Raw genomic sequence first — 22,323 nt, forward strand, 5'->3', positions numbered from 1 at the left:
AACTTGGTTTTATATTATTAGGGATAGTTTGAGTTTTTCTTTTGTTATTTGGACAAATATGATCTTGGAATTAGTGAGTCGGTTACTGTGTGCCTTTCAATTTTGTGAACTATTATTTCGATCGTTATTTCCTTTTTCTTTCTTTTGTGCTCAAATCCCTTGCAACATATACTTTTGAGTATCCAAAAATTCTTTGCACATCATTTGTTCATTTATGAATTCGTATGACACCAGTCAACGTTGTATTCAGCTACTTTGGCATTAGTCGAAATTCTTAATAAAATCTTGTTCATGTTTTATACTTCTTGAAATTTTTCTTCGGTTGTTGATGTGAGTAAGATTTAGCTCGATTTTATTTTGTGATCTACTTACGTTGTGGTTGACATCTAAAAATGTCTTAGGACCGTTATTTCACCTGATTATTGACTAGTGTGTACTTCTTTCGACTGAAGTCACATCGATTGTTTTAATTGTACTTGATTGTTTGAACATGATGTCATTACCTTTGGATGAGTGATCACCAGAGTTGTTATTTTGTTGGCTCATAATCATTATTCTTGGAGCCTCCATTAATATTCACCCACCTCTAGAATTTAATTATGAGTGAGTTGTTTTCACTTATCTAGATTTTTATTTTCAGCTCGTTTGTTTGTAATGCTTGCATTATTTCATTTCATATTAAGCAACATTACTTGTATGTCTGTTTCCTTTCCTGATCCATCATGTTGAATTATTTGGGTGGATCATAATTCCAATTATCATTTCGATTTCTTGTTTAGAGATTTGTCTCGTAGCCGCATAGTAAGTGTTTAGGCCGTTTGAATTTATTATTAGTACTAAGATAAAATCCTAAGTTATCGTTTTTTTCTGAGAAATGACGACTATCAATTATATCTAGTTTTAGCGAGAAGACTGCTAGGTATTAAATTATTTGAATGAGTTGTTTCAATTTTAAATAAGATCGATAAGAGTAAACAAATGATTTTTGGTAAGCTGGATTTGGGTACTTTATACTAGCATTCTAAGATTTGTGAATGTCAACCGGTAAGACTAATGCATCAACTATGGGCATAGAATGATGAAGAGAATATTTAGGAAGATTTCTGGATAAGCTGTGGACTTACTTACCGGTGAAATGCTAAGGTACTGGAGGAACAGTTAGAAAGCAATTGCAATCGAATTACAAACTCTTCAAGATGTCTAATTGGGTATTAAATTCTTGAAATATAAATTCAGGTTGTACATATAACAATTTGGGAATTTCTTTGGATTTTCAAACTTGCTGTCAAGTGGAACTAGGGATTTGAGATATGTCTTCAGGCGATATGTAGGAATTTTTTGGTGCTTAGAGACCATCTAATCCAATAATTGGATAATAACTCATGGTATATTTTGACTTGAAGTGTAATTATGGATTTCTTAGTCATTGCGTAAGGGATTGAACATAAGCCCAGGACCATTAAGTGTAGCACTACTAATAAGTGGCGTGAATCTTTAGAATTCAATATTGGATGTTAGGTGGTTCTTGAATGTATCATTGTTCCGTAATACTATTGATTTGGGTATATAGGAAAATTAACTCGTTTTGTCGGTCCTTATGCGAATGTGTTGAGGAGATTGGTAATTTGTTTTATCGTTTGGGTATGCCGCAGAGTTGTTAGTATTACATGATAGGTTTCATGTGTCGATGTTGTGGAAGTATGGGTCAGACCCATCTTGTATCCTGAGAGCAGTTGAAGTAGAATTGTATAGTTTCCTTTAGCCTTCTTATTTAGAAAATTTTGGTGATTAGTTGCTAAGTATTTTGGGAACTTGTGGATTTCTCAAGAGCTCAAGTTCTAGATTATATGATTTAAGTTTAGCTGATGATTTGACATTAAGCATAGTTTCGTTGTTAGGAAGCTTTTAAGTTATGGGTAATGTAGTAGCCCGAACCAAGTTTTAGTGAGTAATTTCTAATTAATCCAATTAACATGAATAAGGGAACTCTTAATGGATTAACGGAGCCCAGGAATAGGCCCAGAATGATAAAAAATGGTCCGAAGGGTCAGGCAGAACGGAAGCAACATCCAGGGAATGGAAGCAACGTTCTGCAGCTGATGTCATCCATGACGTCAAACAATATTACGTCATTTCTTACGCACTTGATGGGACATCGGAAGCAACGATGGGGATCGGAAGCAACGTTCGTAAGGCAGAACAAATGCAACGATGAGGAACAGACGTTCCGTTCGTGGTCTATAAATAGAGGTGCCGAGGTTCACTTTAAGACGCACCATTCACCTCTTCTCTCTCGATTCCTCGGTCTTCTAGCTTAGATCTAGAGCATTTAGGCGTCCCATTGGGAATCCGAAAGTGGCGTAGCGATCCAGGCGTTGTAGCAGAGCTGTGGCCTAGTTTGAGGCAATCGACAGCAAATGGATGACGACGGACGCATGTATAGCTTTTGCTTCCTAAAAATATTTAAGAGTATGCAATAGCTTAGTTAAGGCTTTTAGAGCACTATAATGATATTAGTATCATTTGGCAGTGTAGTGCGGATATAGGCGTAGACCTAGAGCTGGTAGAGCGCGCCTAGTATTTAAGGTACGAAAGTACTGTTCGAGATATCCTGACTGAGTATGCATGTATTATGTGACTGCATGATTTATATGCCATGATTTTATGCTGCATACATTTGCATCTTGAGCTATCTCTTTTGAGATGTCTATTAGTAGGGTTTTACCCTATACTGTTAGTGGATGAACTTCCATCGATTTGGGTCCCGCGTATCCACTGGTATTTTGGTACTGAAGCGACGGCATAGCGTGCTACATACCAGGGCCCGGTCTGTCTTTGTTATCTAATTCTTGACCTCCAGTCAGTAGACGGTACACTTGCATGCATGTATACTCATACTCTCGTGCTGAGCGTTTTATGCTCACGTCTCGTACTCTGTGTTTTTGGACACCCTATTCCATGGGGCAGGTTTGCGATTGGACGAGGCGGGTGGATCCAAGAGGGGCTAGGCAGTGGTTGGCCAGCTGGAGCTTCGCCTAGGGTTTATCTTTCTGTTGTATTGGGTTGATATAGCTGTTCGATTTGGTTGTATTATATTTAGATAATTACAGATTCCTTTCCTTGGGATTGTATAATATTTATTTCTTCCGCAGTTCACTTCTGATTTATTATTTGATTAAGTTAATTGCATGCCTAAGTTCTGTTTTGTAAGAGTAGGTGCCCAGTGAGCCAACCGTGTGGCTATGGGCTTTGATGACTCTTTGTATAAACAATCTTTTGTTTAATATTATTTACACTTTTATTAATGGCAATGACTTTATATTACTTCATATTGTTATATTGTGATATACTATTGTTGTTTTGATAAAGACCTTGAATATACTATAGTGTATGTAAGATGTGGTAGAACATGGGGATGTCTATCATGAAATACATCTTATAGTCACTGTATATTCTAAAACCGTTCCTAGTCGATTGAGCCGTCCGATAATAAGGATAAGGATCGCTCGAGTTTGAGACTAGCATTTGCGATGCGGAGTACCACGTTTCATTGGTAGGGAACATGGAGATGTTCGAAGCATGCAAATGGATATTCATAGGATGAATAATCGAACTACCCTATCCGGACTTTCCAAGTGGTTATCACTTATCGAGTGGATAAAGTCTGCGGTTTTGGTTGTACACCATTAGTCCTTACGACTTGAAACATCATGGAGACTCTATATGCTAGTGCTGTGCTTTGACTCGTTTACCGACTCTATGGGGGTCATTAGGTGTCGAGATTGGGTACAGTTACGACACATATAGGAGTCAATGCATTGTTGTCAAGGATTCACCACATACTTGCGAGTGTGGATATCCTATGCGATCTGAGGAGATATTAGTGTGACAAATCTCTGGCCAGAGTACTTGATGTGATTTAAGAAATGGTTTCTTAGTAGCACATGCGATGTCACTAATTTGATCTTCAAGATGTATTGCATAGTTATCGAATCTTGAGCGACTCTCGATATACCAATGGTTGTTGATTCGATCGGGATATATGGATGAAGGGACCGTACTGTACGCTAACCAAAATCTACTGGTTCTTGTAGGCACTATCAGTGATACCTAGGGAATCATGTGGCGATGTTGCTAGGCGCTTTACCTTGATTCGTTGGGCAAGTCGGAAAGTGTTGTTCCGAGTCACAAGGAGTTGTGAGCCCACGGCTAGCTGTATCCCTGAACCATTGAGGGTCACACAGTGTAATGGAGTTTTAATCCCCGTTGAGATAGTTAAATTTAAAGAGTTAAATTTAATGAACTAAGGAGTTGGACTTCTTAAATAAGAGTAAGGGAGTAGGATTTCCTAAAATGACATAGGGATGGACATTTTTGGAAACCACTGAATTCGGATTCAGGAAAATTTATTTTGACTTTAAAATGTGCAGAAATGGTTTCTGTGCACATTGGTGAAATCGGTTCATCAATCGGAGTCACGATGAATTTTATATTAATTTCTGAACGTGCGGGCTTTGCTTGTCGGGCCCTAGCTTATGACTAATGGGCCCTAAGGTGTTAGTGGCCTGCATTATAAATAAGTTATTGCAGTACAGAAATTACACACAACAGCTCATTATTTTTGAGAAGCAAAAATCGAAAACCCTAGCCTCTCAAAGTAATAATCGGCCGACCCCTCCCATACTCTGCCCGAGAAATTCCGGTCTGTGATTTTGAATTGCAGTCAGGAATAACGAATCAGATTCGTTTAATCTCTTCGCAGAAAAACTTCTGATAGATTTTCTAGTGCAATCTGTCAGTGGGATTTAAACCTCATTCGTGGACCTGATTGAAGGAGTTCATCAGTTCCTGGGAGATACAAGAAGCGCAGAGAAATCTGTGTGGTGTCCAATAATCTCGCTTCGAGATTGAAGGTAAAATTTAATTAATTGTTATTTGAATTTTACACACACAATAATTTAATCGTTGAATGGTTGATACCCACACCATGGAATTGTTCCATGATAAAATTTTTAAACTTCCGCTGCACCGGGTATCAATCGTGATTGATCTGACCGCCAGTTTTCCAACAGTGGTATCAGAGCCAGGTTGCTCAGATCAAACGATTGAATTAATCAATTGTACAAAATTTTTGAGTCTCGGTTTTTTAAACAAAATAAATATTTTTAAATAAAATTTTTTTTTTTTTCGGGGCAAAACCCGGGCAGCGATTGGATCGCTGCCCGGAGGGGGCGGCGATGGTCGCTGCCCCCGGGGGAGGCGCACGGCGCCGCCCAAAGGGGGCGCACGGCGCCGCCCAGGGCAGCGCTGTGCGCTGCCCAGCGCAGCGCTCGGCGCTGCCCAGGGGCGGCGCTCGGCGCCGCCCAGCGGCGACGCACGGCGCCGCCCAGCGGCGGCACCAGGCGCCGCCAGGGCAGCGAGAGTCGCTGCCCTAAGGGGGCAGCCAGGCTGCCCCCGGCCCGCGCCCCGGGTGCGGGCCGGCCCGGGAGTGTCCCGGGCGGCCCGCGGGAAAAATTAAATTTTTATTTAAAATTAATTTTAATGTGATAAAATTTTATTTTTGGTCCGGTCAAAAATTGTTTTTGATTGGTTCACGAGATTTCGGATCGAATTGTTCGAGTCCGTAAATTTAAAATTGATTTTGGATAAATTTGAATTTTTGGAAAATTTTAATGTTTTATCCGTAAATTGAATTTTGAAATCAATTATTTTGGTACAATTGATGATAAGATATGATCTTATGATATATTGAGTAAAATATGATTTTATTTGTAAAATTGGATTTTATAGATAAAATATGATTTTATTTGATATAGAGATAAAATATGATTTTATATGTGAAATGAGATTTTATATATAAAATATGATTTTATCTTGTTTAAATTTGAATTGCCACTGCATGTTATCCAATAAATTAATTTTGAATTAAATGTTATTGGATAAGGATGATCGATTGCCATGACCAATTTTGTAGGTGTATGTTAGGAATTTACATTTTGTTTTTATTGTTGTTGGTTTTATTAATGGGCCTGGTTTATGGCCCGATATGAATGTCATATGTAATAAAAGTGGGCTTGGTTTATAGCCCGTTCCCACCCCTAAAAATGTATCCCCTACTTGTCATTGTTATTTATTGTAAATACATTAGATTTAGTGGGAGATCAAGATTTGAAGACGGTGGGCCCAGCAGACAATAAAGACTGAAGAAATGTAAATTGGAAGCACATGTAATAGGATTGCATTGCATACTGCATATTACCTAGGATTGGACTAAGACCCGTGATTGGCAACCACGGGTCAATTAGAAATGGAATCGATCATCCTATATAATATTTGATATTATGATTGTATGCATGTTTAGACATAATTGCGTGAATCCGGCAAGCATGCAATAAATTAAATATGATGAGACAAATATTTTTATAATTAAAAATCCCTCATTTTAAATATGATTTAAAATTTATATCAAGATAAATAAAGGAAATTTAAATTTGTTTAAATGTTCCTACCTTCCATCAACGATCAATGTATGTGATGCTACCCGCGGATACGGTCCGGCTCATATTATTGGGGGGGCCCGTCCGTCGGAAAGCTGTACATTGGATCGACAAATGTTGTAAGTTGGGTGGAACTCCCATGGGATCGGCTCATATTATTGGGAGATCCACATGGCGACCGTCCATCACAACTTAATATTGATGGGTCATCTTGACATGTCACTTTAAACGGCGTCATATTATTGGGCCCTTATTGGACATGAGGTAAACACATGGGGGTTGCTTAGGAAGCAATTGGGCTCTACCTTTTGAGAATTATGGTTGGCTGATATTATTCGGGACCATAAGTTTGTCAATTGGACTCCATGTTCTCACTAAGGAAAAAGTTTCCCGTTTTCACTAGAGGGTGGTGAAATCGTTAAAATAGTGGGAGTGAGATTCATAAAATTAAATTCGCCTATTTTATGTCTTAGTAAATTGTTAAACAATCATTGATATATGTCTGTTTTTCTTTTCAGTATTTCATACAATGAATTCGCGAAATCCATTATTCTCGATCCTCGAACAAAACAAGTTGACTGGCGCCAACTATACGGAATGGTTCCGGAAGTTGAAGATTGTCTTAACTTCGGAGAAAATGCTCTACGTGTTAGAGAAAGCACCTCCGAAGGAAGCACCAGCTGACATAAGTCCGGAGGAATTGGCCAAACTTGATGCATGGTGTGACCATGACATCAAGACCAAATGCTATATGCAAGCCTCGATGTCTGATGAACTCCAGAGGCGATTTGAGGACACGGTGAATGCTGCTGACATTCACGCGCAACTCAAGGAACTTTTTGGGGCTCAGTCGAGGGCTGAAAGTTTCGCTACTGTTAAGGAGTTGATGACGTGCCGCATGCGTGAAGGGACTTCGGTCCGTGATCATGGGGTACGAGTGATTTGGCTCATACAGAAGTTGGCGACCCTAAATTTGGTGTTGGAGCATGAACTCAATGTGGATTTATTGCTTCTGTCTCTTCCTTCTTCATTTGATGGATTTGTGATAAATTTTAATATGAACAAGATAGAGGCCACCCTAGAAGAGATGGTCAATATGCTCGTTACATATGAATCCACACTTAAGAAGGATAAGTCAGCTTTCTTGGTGGGCTCCTCATCTTCTGCTAAGAAGGGGCCAAGTATGAAGGGCAAGAAACGTTCTACCCCACCCAAGAAAGTCGAGCCCGAGAAGAAGCAAAAGACAAAGGCTTCAAACAATGGAAAATCCAAGGATGTTTGCCATTACTGCAAGAAGCCGGGTCATTGGAAGCGCAACTGCAAGGAATATCTTGAGCAGTTGGGAACTGCAAAGGGTATGTTCTATATTGAAATAAACATGTCACTTAATACAACTTCTTGGGTATTGGATACCGGATGTGGATCTCACATTTGCAATGATTTGCAGGTGATGACAAGAAGTCGCAGGCTTAGAATGGGTGAGACCCAGCTGAGGCTCGGGAATGGTTCCAGAGTTGAAGCTACGGCCATTGGAGATGTTTGTTTGACTTTGCAGAACGGTTTTTAAATTATTGTTAAGAGATGTTTTATTTGTGCCAGATTTAATTAAAAACATTATTTCTATTTCTATGCTTGATAGAGATGGTTATTCTTGCAATTTTGTGAATGGGATTTGCAATATTTACAAGAATGAATGTTTAATTGGAAATGGACAACTTGAAAACGATCTATACAACTTAAAACTAAAAGACGTTCCAGTGAATTATGTTGATAAACCGGCGACAACAAACAAAAGGAAAATCGATAGTCAAAACCCGGCAAACCTTTGGCATGCTAGGCTAGGTCATATTTCCTCAAGGAGGATGAACAAGCTAGTGGGAGAGGGCATGTTTGATATGTCTGATATTAATTCTCTACCTACTTGTGAATCCTGCCTAAAAGGAAAAATGACTAAATCTCCTTTTAAGGGGAAACCTGAGCGTAGTCAGAATCTGTTGGATTTGATCCATACAGATGTTTGTGGTCCATTTAGAGTAGGGACTCAACATGGCCACACCTACTTCATTACCTTTACTGATGATTATTCAAGGTATGGGTATTTATATTTAATGAAATATAAGTCTGAAGCATTTGAAAAGTTCAAAGAATTCAGGGCTGAAGTAGAAAACAAGCTAGGTAAAAGTATTAAAGCACTTCGATCGGATCGAGGTGGAGAATACTTGAGTACCGAGTTTTTGGACTATCTGAAAGAGAATGGGATTCTCTCTCAGTGGACTCCTCCTATGACACCACAGCTTAATGGTGTATCGGAGCGTCGTAATCGAACTTTGTTGGACATGGTTCGATCTATGATGAGCTTCACTGAGCTTCCACCTTCGTTTTGGGGCTATGCGCTTGAAACGGCGGTATTGTTGTTGAACAACGTCCACACTAAAGCAGTGGACAAAACACCATACGAGTTATGGAATGGCAAAGCTCCTAAGTATTCGTACTTGAGGATTTGGGGATGTCCTGCTTACGTGAAGCGGACAGTGGGAGATAAGTTGGATAGTCGATCCAGCTTATGTTATTTTGTAGGGTATCCGAAGAATTCAATCGGATATTATTTCTATTATCCTGCTGAAACAAAGGTGTTTGTTTCTAGGAATGCCACCTTCTTGGAGAAGGAGTTCTTATTGGATAAGAAAGGCGAGATGATGGAACTCGAAGAAGTTCGAGAAGAACCCGAAATACAAAATAACGATCCTACACCTCAGGAACCATTGCTGGACACGCCTGCACCTAGAAGATCCGAAAGGACTTCTAGACCTCCAGTTCGATATGGTCTTCTTCTTGAAGGGGATCAAGATGAACCCGACATTGGATGTGATCCAAGAAACTTCAAGGAAGCAATTTCTGATGCGGATTCGAATTTATGGCTTGAAGCTATGCAGTCAGAATTGGATTCGATGCATACAAACCAAGTTTGGTCTTTAGTAGATCCTCCCAATAGAATTGTTCCAATAGGGTGTAAATGGATCTACAAGAGAAAGCTTGGGCCTGATGGTGAGGTATTGACCTACAAGGCGCGATTGGTGGCGAAAGGTTATACTCAAAGGCAAGGAGTTGACTATGATGAAACCTTTTCACCAGTTGCAATGTTCAAGTCCATAAGAATCCTGATTGCCATAGCTGCATGGTATGACTATGAGATATGGAAAATGGATGTGAAGACTGCTTTTCTTAATGGAGACATTAAGGAAGAAATCTATATGAAGCAGCCTGAGGGGTACACATCCATGGGAAGCGAGCATAAGGTATGCAAGCTTCAGAGATCAATTTATGGTCTAAAACAAGCATCAAGAAGTTGGAACCAGAAATTTGATGAAACAATAAAAGATTTTGGTTTCATCAAGAACCCGGAGGAACCTTGCGTGTACAAGAAAGTAGTTAAGGATGCGGTGACATTCTTAGTACTTTATGTTGATGACATCCTACTCATTGGGAATGATGTAGGGATGTTGCAGTCAACAAAGATATGGTTATCAGGTAGATTTTCGATGAAGGATTTGGGAGAGGCATCCTACATTCTTGGGATACAGATCTATAGAGATAGGTCTAAGAGAATGATAGGACTCACTCAATCAACCTACATCGATACCATATTGAAACGGTTTTCAATGGATGGGTCCAAAAGAGGACATCTACCCATGTGTCATGGAGTTTCTCTATCCAAGTCTATGTGTCCCAAGACTGATGCAGAGATAGAGAATATGACACATGTACCATATGCGTCAGCTATAGGTAGTATCATGTATGGGATGATATCTACCAGACCGGATGTAGCATTTGCTCTGAGTGTCACGAGCAGATATCAGTCTAATCCTGGTCAAATGCATTGGAAAGCCGTGAAGGACATTCTTAAGTACTTGCGAAGGACTAAGAATATGTTCATGGTGTATGGAGGACGAGATCTCAAATTGGAAGGCTATACCGACTCTAGCTTCCAAAGTGATGTGGATGACTCGAAGTCAACCTTTGGATTTGTGTTCATGCTCAATGGCGGTGCTGTCTCTTGGAAGAGTTCCAAGCAGGACACCACAGCGGATTTCACCACTGAGGCTGAATACATTGCAGCATCAGCTGCTGCTAAAGAGGCCGTTTGGATGAGGAAGTTCGTCCAAGAGTTGGGCGTTATTCCTGAATTTGTTGGTCCAGTCCCGGTGTACTGTGACAACACGGGTGCCGTTGCTCAAGCAAAGGAACCAAGGTCTCATCAAAGATCCAAACACGTACTGAGGAAATACCACATAATCCGGGAGATTGTGGAAAGAGGAGACATCATTGTCGAACGAGTGGCCTCTGCAGACAATATCGCTGATCCGCTTACTAAGCCTTTGCCAGGACCATTGTTTGACAAACATCGCGAAGCAATGGGTCTACGTAGTATGACTAGTTGGCTATAGGGCAAGTGGGAGATTGTAAGAGTAGGTGCCCAGTGAGCCAACCGTGTGGCTATGGGCTTTGATGACTCTTTGTATAAACAATCTTTTGTTTAATATTATTTACACTTTTATTAATGGCAATGACTTTATATTACTTCATATTGTTATATTGTGATATACTATTGTTGTTTTGATAAAGACCTTGAATATACTATAGTGTATGTAAGATGTGGTAGAACATGGGGATGTCTATCATGAAATACATCTTATAGTCACTGTATATTCTAAAACCGTTCCTAGTCGATTGAGCCGTCCGATAATAAGGATAAGGATCGCTCGAGTTTGAGACTAGCATTTGCGATGCGGAGTACCACGTTTCATTGGTAGGGAACATGGAGATGTTCGAAGCATGCAAATGGATATTCATAGGATGAATAATCGAACTACCCTATCCGGACTTTCCAAGTGGTTATCACTTATCGAGTGGATAAAGTCCGCGGTTTTGGTTGTACACCATTAGTCCTTACGACTTGAAACATCATGGAGACTCTATATGCTAGTGCTGTGCTTTGACTCGTTTACCGACTCTATGGGGGTCATTAGGTGTCGAGATTGGGTACAGTTACGACACATATAGGAGTCAATGCATTGTTGTCAAGGATTCACCACATACTTGCGAGTGTGGATATCCTATGCGATCTGAGGAGATATTAGTGTGACAAATCTCTGGCCAGAGTACTTGATGTGATTTAAGAAATGGTTTCTTAGTAGCACATGCGATGTCACTAATTTGATCTTCAAGATGTATTGCATAGTTATCGAATCTTGAGCGACTCTCGATATACCAATGGTTGTTGATTCGATCGGGATATATGGATGAAGGGACCGTACTGTACGCTAACCAAAATCTACTGGTTCTTGTAGGCACTATCAGTGATACCTAGGGAATCATGGGGCGATGTTGCTAGGCGCTTTACCTTGATTCGTTGGGCAAGTCGGAAAGTGTTGTTCCGAGTCACAAGGAGTTGTGAGCCCACGGCTAGCTGTATCCCTGAACCATTGAGGGTCACACAGTGTAATGGAGTTTTAATCCCCGTTGAGATAGTTAAATTTAAAGAGTTAAATTTAATGAACTAAGGAGTTGGACTTCTTAAATAAGAGTAAGGGAGTAGGATTTCCTAAAATGACATAGGGATGGACATTTTTGGAAACCACTGAATTCGGATTCAGGAAAATTTATTTTGACTTTAAAATGTGCAAAAATGGTTTCTGTGCACATTGGTGAAATCGGTTCATCAATCGGAGTCACGATGAATTTTATATTAATTTCTGAACGTGCGGGCTTTGCTTGTCGGGCCCTAGCTTATGACTAATGGGCCCTAAGGTGTTAGTGGCCTGCATTATAAATAAGTTATTGCAGTACAGAAATTACACACAACAGCTCATTATTTTTGAGAAGCAAAAATCGAAAACCCTAGCCTCTCAAAGTAATAATCGGCCGACCCCTCCCATACTCTGCCCGAGAAATTCCGGTCTGTGATTTTGAATTGCAGTCAGGAATAACGAATCAGATTCGTTTAATCTCTTCGCAGAAAAACTTCTGATAGATTTTCTAGTGCAATCTGTCAGTGGGATTTAAACCTCATTCGTGGACCTGATTGAAGGAGTTCATCAGTTCCTGGGAGATACAAGAAGCGCAGAGAAATCTGTGTGGTGTCCAATAATCTCGCTTCGAGATTGAAGGTAAAATTTAATTAATTGTTATTTGAATTTTACACACACAATAATTTAATCGTTGAATGGTTGATACCCACACCATGGAATTGTTCCATGATAAAATTTTTAAACTTCCGCTGCACCGGGTATCAATCGTGATTGATCTGACCGCCAGTTTTCCAACAGTGGTATCAGAGCCAGGTTGCTCAGATCAAACGATTGAATTAATCAATTGTACAAAATTTTTGAGTCTCGGTTTTTTAAACAAAATAAATATTTTTAAATAAAATTTTTTTTTTTTTCGGGGCAAAACCCGGGCAGCGATTGGATCGCTGCCCGGAGGGGGCGGCGATGGTCGCTGCCCCCGGGGGAGGCGCACGGCGCCGCCCAAAGGGGGCGCACGGCGCCGCCCAGGGCAGCGCTGTGCGCTGCGCAGGGCGCTGCGCAGGGCGCTGCGCAGGGCAGCGCTCGGCGCTGCCCAGGGGCGGCGCTCGGCGCCGCCCAGCGGCGACGCACGGCGCCGCCCAGCGGCGGCACCAGGCGCCGCCAGGGCAGCGAGAGTCGCTGCCCTAAGGGGGCAGCCAGGCTGCCCCCGGCCCGCGCCCCGGGTGCGGGCCGGCCCGGGAGTGTCCCGGGCGGCCCGCGGGAAAAATTAAATTTTTATTTAAAATTAATTTTAATGTGATAAAATTTTATTTTTGGTCCGGTCAAAAATTGTTTTTGATTGGTTCACGAGATTTCGGATCGAATTGTTCGAGTCCGTAAATTTTAAAATTGATTTTGGATAAATTTGAATTTTTGGAAAATTTTAATGTTTTATCCGTAAATTGAATTTTGAAATCAATTATTTTGGTACAATTGATGATAAGATATGATCTTATGATATATTGAGTAAAATATGATTTTATTTGTAAAATTGGATTTTATAGATAAAATATGATTTTATTTGATATAGAGATAAAATATGATTTTATATGTGAAATGAGATTTTATATATAAAATATGATTTTATCTTGTTTAAATTTGAATTGCCACTGCATGTTATCCAATAAATTAATTTTGAATTAAATGTTATTGGATAAGGATGATCGATTGCCATGACCAATTTTGTAGGTGTATGTTAGGAATTTACATTTTGTTTTTATTGTTGTTGGTTTTATTAATGGGCCTGGTTTATGGCCCGATATGAATGTCATATGTAATAAAAGTGGGCTTGGTTTATAGCCCGTTCCCACCCCTAAAAATGTATCCCCTACTTGTCATTGTTATTTATTGTAAATACATTAGATTTAGTGGGAGATCAAGATTTGAAGACGGTGGGCCCAGCAGACAATAAAGACTGAAGAAATGTAAATTGGAAGCACATGTAATAGGATTGCATTGCATACTGCATATTACCTAGGATTGGACTAAGACCCGTGATTGGCAACCACGGGTCAATTAGAAATGGAATCGATCATCCTATATAATATTTGATATTATGATTGTATGCATGTTTAGACATAATTGCGTGAATCCGGCAAGCATGCAATAAATTAAATATGATGAGACAAATATTTTTATAATTAAAAATCCCTCATTTTAAATATGATTTAAAATTTATATCAAGATAAATAAAGGAAATTTAAATTTGTTTAAATGTTCCTACCTTCCATCAACGATCAATGTATGTGATGCTACCCGCGGATACGGTCCGGCTCATATTATTGGGGGGGCCCGTCCGTCGGAAAGCTGTACATTGGATCGACAAATGTTGTAAGTTGGGTGGAACTCCCATGGGATCGGCTCATATTATTGGGAGATCCACATGGCGACCGTCCATCACAACTTAATATTGATGGGTCATCTTGACATGTCACTTTAAACGGCGTCATATTATTGGGCCCTTATTGGACATGAGGTAAACACATGGGGGTTGCTTAGGAAGCAATTGGGCTCTACCTTTTGAGAATTATGGTTGGCTGATATTATTCGGGACCATAAGTTTGTCAATTGGACTCCATGTTCTCACTAAGGAAAAAGTTTCCCGTTTTCACTAGAGGGTGGTGAAATCGTTAAAATAGTGGGAGTGAGATTCATAAAATTAAATTCGCCTATTTTATGTCTTAGTAAATTGTTAAACAATCATTGATATATGTCTGTTTTTCTTTTCAGTATTTCATACAATGAATTCGCGAAATCCATTATTCTCGATCCTCGAACAAAACAAGTTGACTGGCGCCAACTATACGGAATGGTTCCGGAAGTTGAAGATTGTCTTAACTTCGGAGAAAATGCTCTACGTGTTAGAGAAAGCACCTCCGAAGGAAGCACCAGCTGACATAAGTCCGGAGGAATTGGCCAAACTTGATGCATGGTGTGACCATGACATCAAGACCAAATGCTATATGCAAGCCTCGATGTCTGATGAACTCCAGAGGCGATTTGAGGACACGGTGAATGCTGCTGACATTCACGCGCAACTCAAGGAACTTTTTGGGGCTCAGTCGAGGGCTGAAAGTTTCGCTACTGTTAAGGAGTTGATGACGTGCCGCATGCGTGAAGGGACTTCGGTCCGTGATCATGGGGTACGAGTGATTTGGCTCATACAGAAGTTGGCGACCCTAAATTTGGTGTTGGAGCATGAACTCAATGTGGATTTATTGCTTCTGTCTCTTCCTTCTTCATTTGATGGATTTGTGATAAATTTTAATATGAACAAGATAGAGGCCACCCTAGAAGAGATGGTCAATATGCTCGTTACATATGAATCCACACTTAAGAAGGATAAGTCAGCTTTCTTGGTGGGCTCCTCATCTTCTGCTAAGAAGGGGCCAAGTATGAAGGGCAAGAAACGTTCTACCCCACCCAAGAAAGTCGAGCCCGAGAAGAAGCAAAAGACAAAGGCTTCAAACAATGGAAAATCCAAGGATGTTTGCCATTACTGCAAGAAGCCGGGTCATTGGAAGCGCAACTGCAAGGAATATCTTGAGCAGTTGGGAACTGCAAAGGGTATGTTCTATATTGAAATAAACATGTCACTTAATACAACTTCTTGGGTATTGGATACCGGATGTGGATCTCACATTTGCAATGATTTGCAGGTGATGACAAGAAGTCGCAGGCTTAGAATGGGTGAGACCCAGCTGAGGCTCGGGAATGGTTCCAGAGTTGAAGCTACGGCCATTGGAGATGTTTGTTTGACTTTGCAGAACGGTTTTAAATTATTGTTAAGAGATGTTTTATTTGTGCCAGATTTAATTAAAAACATTATTTCTATTTCTATGCTTGATAGAGATGGTTATTCTTGCAATTTTGTGAATGGGATTTGCAATATTTACAAGAATGAATGTTTAATTGGAAATGGACAACTTGAAAACGATCTATACAACTTAAAACTAAAAGACGTTCCAGTGAATTATGTTGATAAACCGGCGACAACAAACAAAAGGAAAATCGATAGTCAAAACCCGGCAAACCTTTGGCATGCTAGGCTAGGTCATATTTCCTCAAGGAGGATGAACAAGCTAGTGGGAGAGGGCATGTTTGATATGTCTGATATTAATTCTCTACCTACTTGTGAATCCTGCCTAAAAGGAAAAATGACTAAATCTCCTTTTAAGGGGAAACCTGAGCGTAGTCAGAATCTGTTGGATTTGATCCATACAGATGTTTGTGGTCCATTTAGAGTAGGGACTCAACATGGCCACACCTACTTCATTACCTTTACTGATGATTATTCAAGGTATGGGTATTTATATTTAATGAAATATAAGTCTGAAGCATTTGAAAAGTTCAAAGAATTCAGGGCTGAAGTAGAAAACAAGCTAGGTAAAAGTATTAAAGCACTTCGATCGGATCGAGGTGGAGAATACTTGAGTACCGAGTTTTTGGACTATCTGAAAGAGAATGGGATTCTCTCTCAGTGGACTCCTCCTATGACACCACAGCTTAATGGTGTATCGGAGCGTCGTAATCGAACTTTGTTGGACATGGTTCGATCTATGATGAGCTTCACTGAGCTTCCACCTTCGTTTTGGGGCTATGCGCTTGAAACGGCGGTATTGTTGTTGAACAACGTCCACACTAAAGCAGTGGACAAAACACCATACGAGTTATGGAATGGCAAAGCTCCTAAGTATTCGTACTTGAGGATTTGGGGATGTCCTGCTTACGTGAAGCGGACAGTGGGAGATAAGTTGGATAGTCGATCCAGCTTATGTTATTTTGTAGGGTATCCGAAGAATTCAATCGGATATTATTTCTATTATCCTGCTGAAACAAAGGTGTTTGTTTCTAGGAATGCCACCTTCTTGGAGAAGGAGTTCTTATTGGATAAGAAAGGCGAGATGATGGAACTCGAAGAAGTTCGAGAAGAACCCGAAATACAAAATAACGATCCTACACCTCAGGAACCATTGCTGGACACGCCTGCACCTAGAAGATCCGAAAGGACTTCTAGACCTCCAGTTCGATATGGTCTTCTTCTTGAAGGGGATCAAGATGAACCCGACATTGGATGTGATCCAAGAAACTTCAAGGAAGCAATTTCTGATGCGGATTCGAATTTATGGCTTGAAGCTATGCAGTCAGAATTGGATTCGATGCATACAAACCAAGTTTGGTCTTTAGTAGATCCTCCCAATAGAATTGTTCCAATAGGGTGTAAATGGATCTACAAGAGAAAGCTTGGGCCTGATGGTGAGGTATTGACCTACAAGGCGCGATTGGTGGCGAAAGGTTATACTCAAAGGCAAGGAGTTGACTATGATGAAACCTTTTCACCAGTTGCAATGTTCAAGTCCATAAGAATCCTGATTGCCATAGCTGCATGGTATGACTATGAGATATGGAAAATGGATGTGAAGACTGCTTTTCTTAATGGAGACATTAAGGAAGAAATCTATATGAAGCCTGAGGGGTACACATCCATGGGAAGCGAGCATAAGGTATGCAAGCTTCAGAGATCAATTTATGGTCTAAAACAAGCATCAAGAAGTTGGAACCAGAAATTTGATGAAACAATAAAAGATTTTGGTTTCATCAAGAACCCGGAGGAACCTTGCGTGTACAAGAAAGTAGTTAAGGATGCGGTGACATTCTTAGTACTTTATGTTGATGACATCCTACTCATTGGGAATGATGTAGGGATGTTGCAGTCAACAAAGATATGGTTATCAGGTAGATTTTCGATGAAGGATTTGGGAGAGGCATCCTACATTCTTGGGATACAGATCTATAGAGATAGGTCTAAGAGAATGATAGGACTCACTCAATCAACCTACATCGATACCATATTGAAACGGTTTTCAATGGATGGGTCCAAAAGAGGACATCTACCCATGTGTCATGGAGTTTCTCTATCCAAGTCTATGTGTCCCAAGACTGATGCAGAGATAGAGAATATGACACATGTACCATATGCGTCAGCTATAGGTAGTATCATGTATGGGATGATATCTACCAGACCGGATGTAGCATTTGCTCTGAGTGTCACGAGCAGATATCAGTCTAATCCTGGTCAAATGCATTGGAAAGCCGTGAAGGACATTCTTAAGTACTTGCGAAGGACTAAGAATATGTTCATGGTGTATGGAGGACGAGATCTCAAATTGGAAGGCTATACCGACTCTAGCTTCCAAAGTGATGTGGATGACTCGAAGTCAACCTTTGGATTTGTGTTCATGCTCAATGGCGGTGCTGTCTCTTGGAAGAGTTCCAAGCAGGACACCACAGCGGATTTCACCACTGAGGCTGAATACATTGCAGCATCAGCTGCTGCTAAAGAGGCCGTTTGGATGAGGAAGTTCGTCCAAGAGTTGGGCGTTATTCCTGAATTTGTTGGTCCAGTCCCGGTGTACTGTGACAACACGGGTGCCGTTGCTCAAGCAAAGGAACCAAGGTCTCATCAAAGATCCAAACACGTACTGAGGAAATACCACATAATCCGGGAGATTGTGGAAAGAGGAGACATCATTGTCGAACGAGTGGCCTCTGCAGACAATATCGCTGATCCGCTTACTAAGCCTTTGCCAGGACCATTGTTTGACAAACATCGCGAAGCAATGGGTCTACGTAGTATGACTAGTTGGCTATAGGGCAAGTGGGAGATTGTAAGAGTAGGTGCCCAGTGAGCCAACCGTGTGGCTATGGGCTTTGATGACTCTTTGTATAAACAATCTTTTGTTTAATATTATTTACACTTTTATTAATGGCAATGACTTTATATTACTTCATATTGTTATATTGTGATATACTATTGTTGTTTTGATAAAGACCTTGAATATACTATAGTGTATGTAAGATGTGGTAGAACATGGGGATGTCTATCATGAAATACATCTTATAGTCACTGTATATTCTAAAACCGTTCCTAGTCGATTGAGCCGTCCGATAATAAGGATAAGGATCGCTCGAGTTTGAGACTAGCATTTGCGATGCGGAGTACCACGTTTCATTGGTAGGGAACATGGAGATGTTCGAAGCATGCAAATGGATATTCATAGGATGAATAATCGAACTACCCTATCCGGACTTTCCAAGTGGTTATCACTTATCGAGTGGATAAAGTCCGCGGTTTTGGTTGTACACCATTAGTCCTTACGACTTGAAACATCATGGAGACTCTATATGCTAGTGCTGTGCTTTGACTCGTTTACCGACTCTATGGGGGTCATTAGGTGTCGAGATTGGGTACAGTTACGACACATATAGGAGTCAATGCATTGTTGTCAAGGATTCACCACATACTTGCGAGTGTGGATATCCTATGCGATCTGAGAAGATATTAGTGTGACAAATCTCTGGCCAGAGTACTTGATGTGATTTAAGAAATGGTTTCTTAGTAGCACATGCGATGTCACTAATTTGATCTTCAAGATGTATTGCATAGTTATCGAATCTTGAGCGACTCTCGATATACCAATGGTTGTTGATTCGATCGGGATATATGGATGAAGGGACCGTACTGTACGCTAACCAAAATCTACTGGTTCTTGTAGGCACTATCAGTGATACCTAGGGAATCATGGGGCGATGTTGCTAGGCGCTTTACCTTGATTCGTTGGGCAAGTCGGAAAGTGTTGTTCCGAGTCACAAGGAGTTGTGAGCCCACGGCTAGCTGTATCCCTGAACCATTGAGGGTCACACAGTGTAATGGAGTTTTAATCCCCGTTGAGATAGTTAAATTTAAAGAGTTAAATTTAATGAACTAAGGAGTTGGACTTCTTAAATAAGAGTAAGGGAGTAGGATTTCCTAAAATGACATAGGGATGGACATTTTTGGAAACCACTGAATTCGGATTCAGGAAATTTATTTTGACTTTAAAATGTGCAGAAATGGTTTCTGTGCACATTGGTGAAATCGGTTCATCAATCGGAGTCACGATGAATTTTATATTAATTTCTGAACGTGCGGGCTTTGCTTGTCGGGCCCTAGCTTATGACTAATGGGCCCTAAGGTGTTAGTGGCCTGCATTATAAATAAGTTATTGCAGTACAGAAATTACACACAACAGCTCATTATTTTTGAGAAGCAAAAATCGAAAACCCTAGCCTCTCAAAGTAATAATCGGCCGACCCCTCCCATACTCTGCCCGAGAAATTCCGGTCTGTGATTTTGAATTGCAGTCAGGAATAACGAATCAGATTCGTTTAATCTCTTCGCAGAAAAACTTCTGATAGATTTTCTAGTGCAATCTGTCAGAGGGATTTAAACCTCATTCGTGGACCTGATTGAAGGAGTTCATCAGTTCCTGGGAGATACAAGAAGCGCAGAGAAATCTGTGTGGTGTCCAATAATCTCGCTTCGAGATTGAAGGTAAAATTTAATTAATTGTTATTTGAATTTTACACACACAATAATTTAATCGTTGAATGGTTGATACCCACACCATGGAATTGTTCCATGATAAAATTTTTAAACTTCCGCTGCACCGGGTATCAATCGTGATTGATCTGACCGCCAGTTTTCCAACATGTTTAGTAGGTGATCTCGATAAGGGTCACTACAGGTACGGTCGACATGAATTATTTATTGGTTATACGGAATCTATTGTTTGAAGCGGTGATTAGGGATTTAAGGTGATCGAACTAAGGAAATTATCGGATATTTTAGGACTTTAGGTGACGAATTAAAACTTTTACAGTCACATGAGAACAGTGATAAGAAATTTCTCTTAGGCTACAATCATTTGGGGACAGATAGGAATTTGAAAATTTATTTCGCAGTGGGAGTTAGTCGGCTCCTTGCTTGTAGGTTTCGATTAGTATCAGAGTGGCGCAACAAAAGCTGATTTGGGCAAACTCACGTGGGTGCATGCAAAGTTGGTAATCTAGTGTTGATCTGGTCTAAGGTATTCGAACCTATTTAGCAGGTCTTGAATTTTGAGGACGAAATTCCATTTAGGATGGGGAGGAATTGTGACGCCTAAAATCCAATCTACTAAATCGCATGCATTAAATTTAATAAATATTAAGATTTTTATTTTTAAGTTTATCTGATTTAAATTCCTTCCTTATTTGAATTGCGTGCTAATAGAATATTTTATTATTTATTCAAATAATTTTTATTGTACTAACTATTTAATTAATGTTTTTAATTGTTTAATGTTATTTGTCAAAATAATTTTTATTATGCAATTTAATTGTTTTATTATTTTAAAGGTTTAAGCTTGCATATTTAAATGATTTTTAATTGTTTAGTTTATGCTTTTAAATGATTTTAACTGTTTAGCTTATTTGTTTAAATATTTTCGAGTGTCCAAGTTATTTATTCTAAATAGTCTAAGTTTAGCGGTCAGTTATTTTAAATTATTTTAAACTATTGTAAATGTCTAGCTTCTTTATTTAAATCCTTTTAATTTTCCAAAATCATTTTTAATGTTTTTATTTCTGTTTTTGTATTTATTTAAATTGCTCCTAAACGTTAGTTTAGTTTGTTTAAAATTATTTTAATCGCTCTGCTTGTTATTTAAATATTTTACTCGTCGTCGTGACATCAGAATATTTAAAGTGTTTAATTCTTGGATTTTCAAGCTTGTATTTTTATTTAGTGCGATTTAATTGTAGTCCTAATTTCTTTATTGGTTTGGCTTTTTTTTTTTAGTGCATAGCACTTTTCCCTAAATTTTTTCCCTAAATTTCTTAATACTTCCATTTTTCTAGGGTTACCTAATCTAGCAAAAGATTTAATCCTAGCCACACACAAAACTCACACCACATGCTAAACACACACCACACACACTCACACAGCCGAGATTGCCCTGTTCTTCAAGGGAGGCATCGGCTTCTTCAAATCCTTCTTCACTAAGCCTTTAATCCTCATTTCTTCCCCGGCAAATCATTCCTGGGCAAGCTGGTCGTGATTCTTGAGCTCGATTTCAGCTTCCTCCTGCTCGAGCGGTTCAGTTTTGTGGTTTTGATTTTTGGGCTCCGGGCTCTCATTTCTTTTGATTTTCTTTGGATAGGAAAGGATATGGTTTCCTTGCTTTGTTATGTGATTATTATGTGTTGTGTGTTGCATTTCTTTGAGCATTCGAAATTTCCTATGTATGATTGTGCCCTATTTTTGAAACGTGAATGAGCAGATTTCTTTTTAACTTCCTTACATTACGATGCGAGCAAATTTCTTTTTAACTTCCTTACATTACGATGCCTTATTCCTTGTTTGCGAAGTATGAAAAGTTGTTGGGCATTTAAAAAGGGGC

General features: G+C 39.8%; 1 protein-coding gene across 1 annotated transcript in view; it reads left to right on the forward strand.

Moving 5' to 3' along the window:
* The window catches only part of LOC140862757 (uncharacterized), a 50,547-nt gene extending 28,751 nt beyond the window's left edge, over positions 1 to 21,796 (forward strand). The window contains exons 5-11 of the mRNA XM_073265792.1: positions 9,254 to 9,411; positions 9,868 to 10,364; positions 10,443 to 10,684; positions 17,029 to 17,186; positions 17,640 to 18,136; positions 18,215 to 18,456; positions 21,782 to 21,796. Of these exons, the coding sequence (XP_073121893.1) occupies positions 9,254 to 9,411; positions 9,868 to 10,364; positions 10,443 to 10,684; positions 17,029 to 17,186; positions 17,640 to 18,136; positions 18,215 to 18,456; positions 21,782 to 21,796 (1,809 nt within the window). The remainder of the gene's footprint in view (positions 1 to 9,253; positions 9,412 to 9,867; positions 10,365 to 10,442; positions 10,685 to 17,028; positions 17,187 to 17,639; positions 18,137 to 18,214; positions 18,457 to 21,781) is intronic.
* The last annotated feature ends 527 nt before the right edge of the window (positions 21,797 to 22,323 follow it).

This window comes from Henckelia pumila, chromosome 4 (assembly GCF_033568475.1).
Source record: "Henckelia pumila isolate YLH828 chromosome 4, ASM3356847v2, whole genome shotgun sequence".
Taxonomy (NCBI): domain Eukaryota; kingdom Viridiplantae; phylum Streptophyta; class Magnoliopsida; order Lamiales; family Gesneriaceae; genus Henckelia; species Henckelia pumila.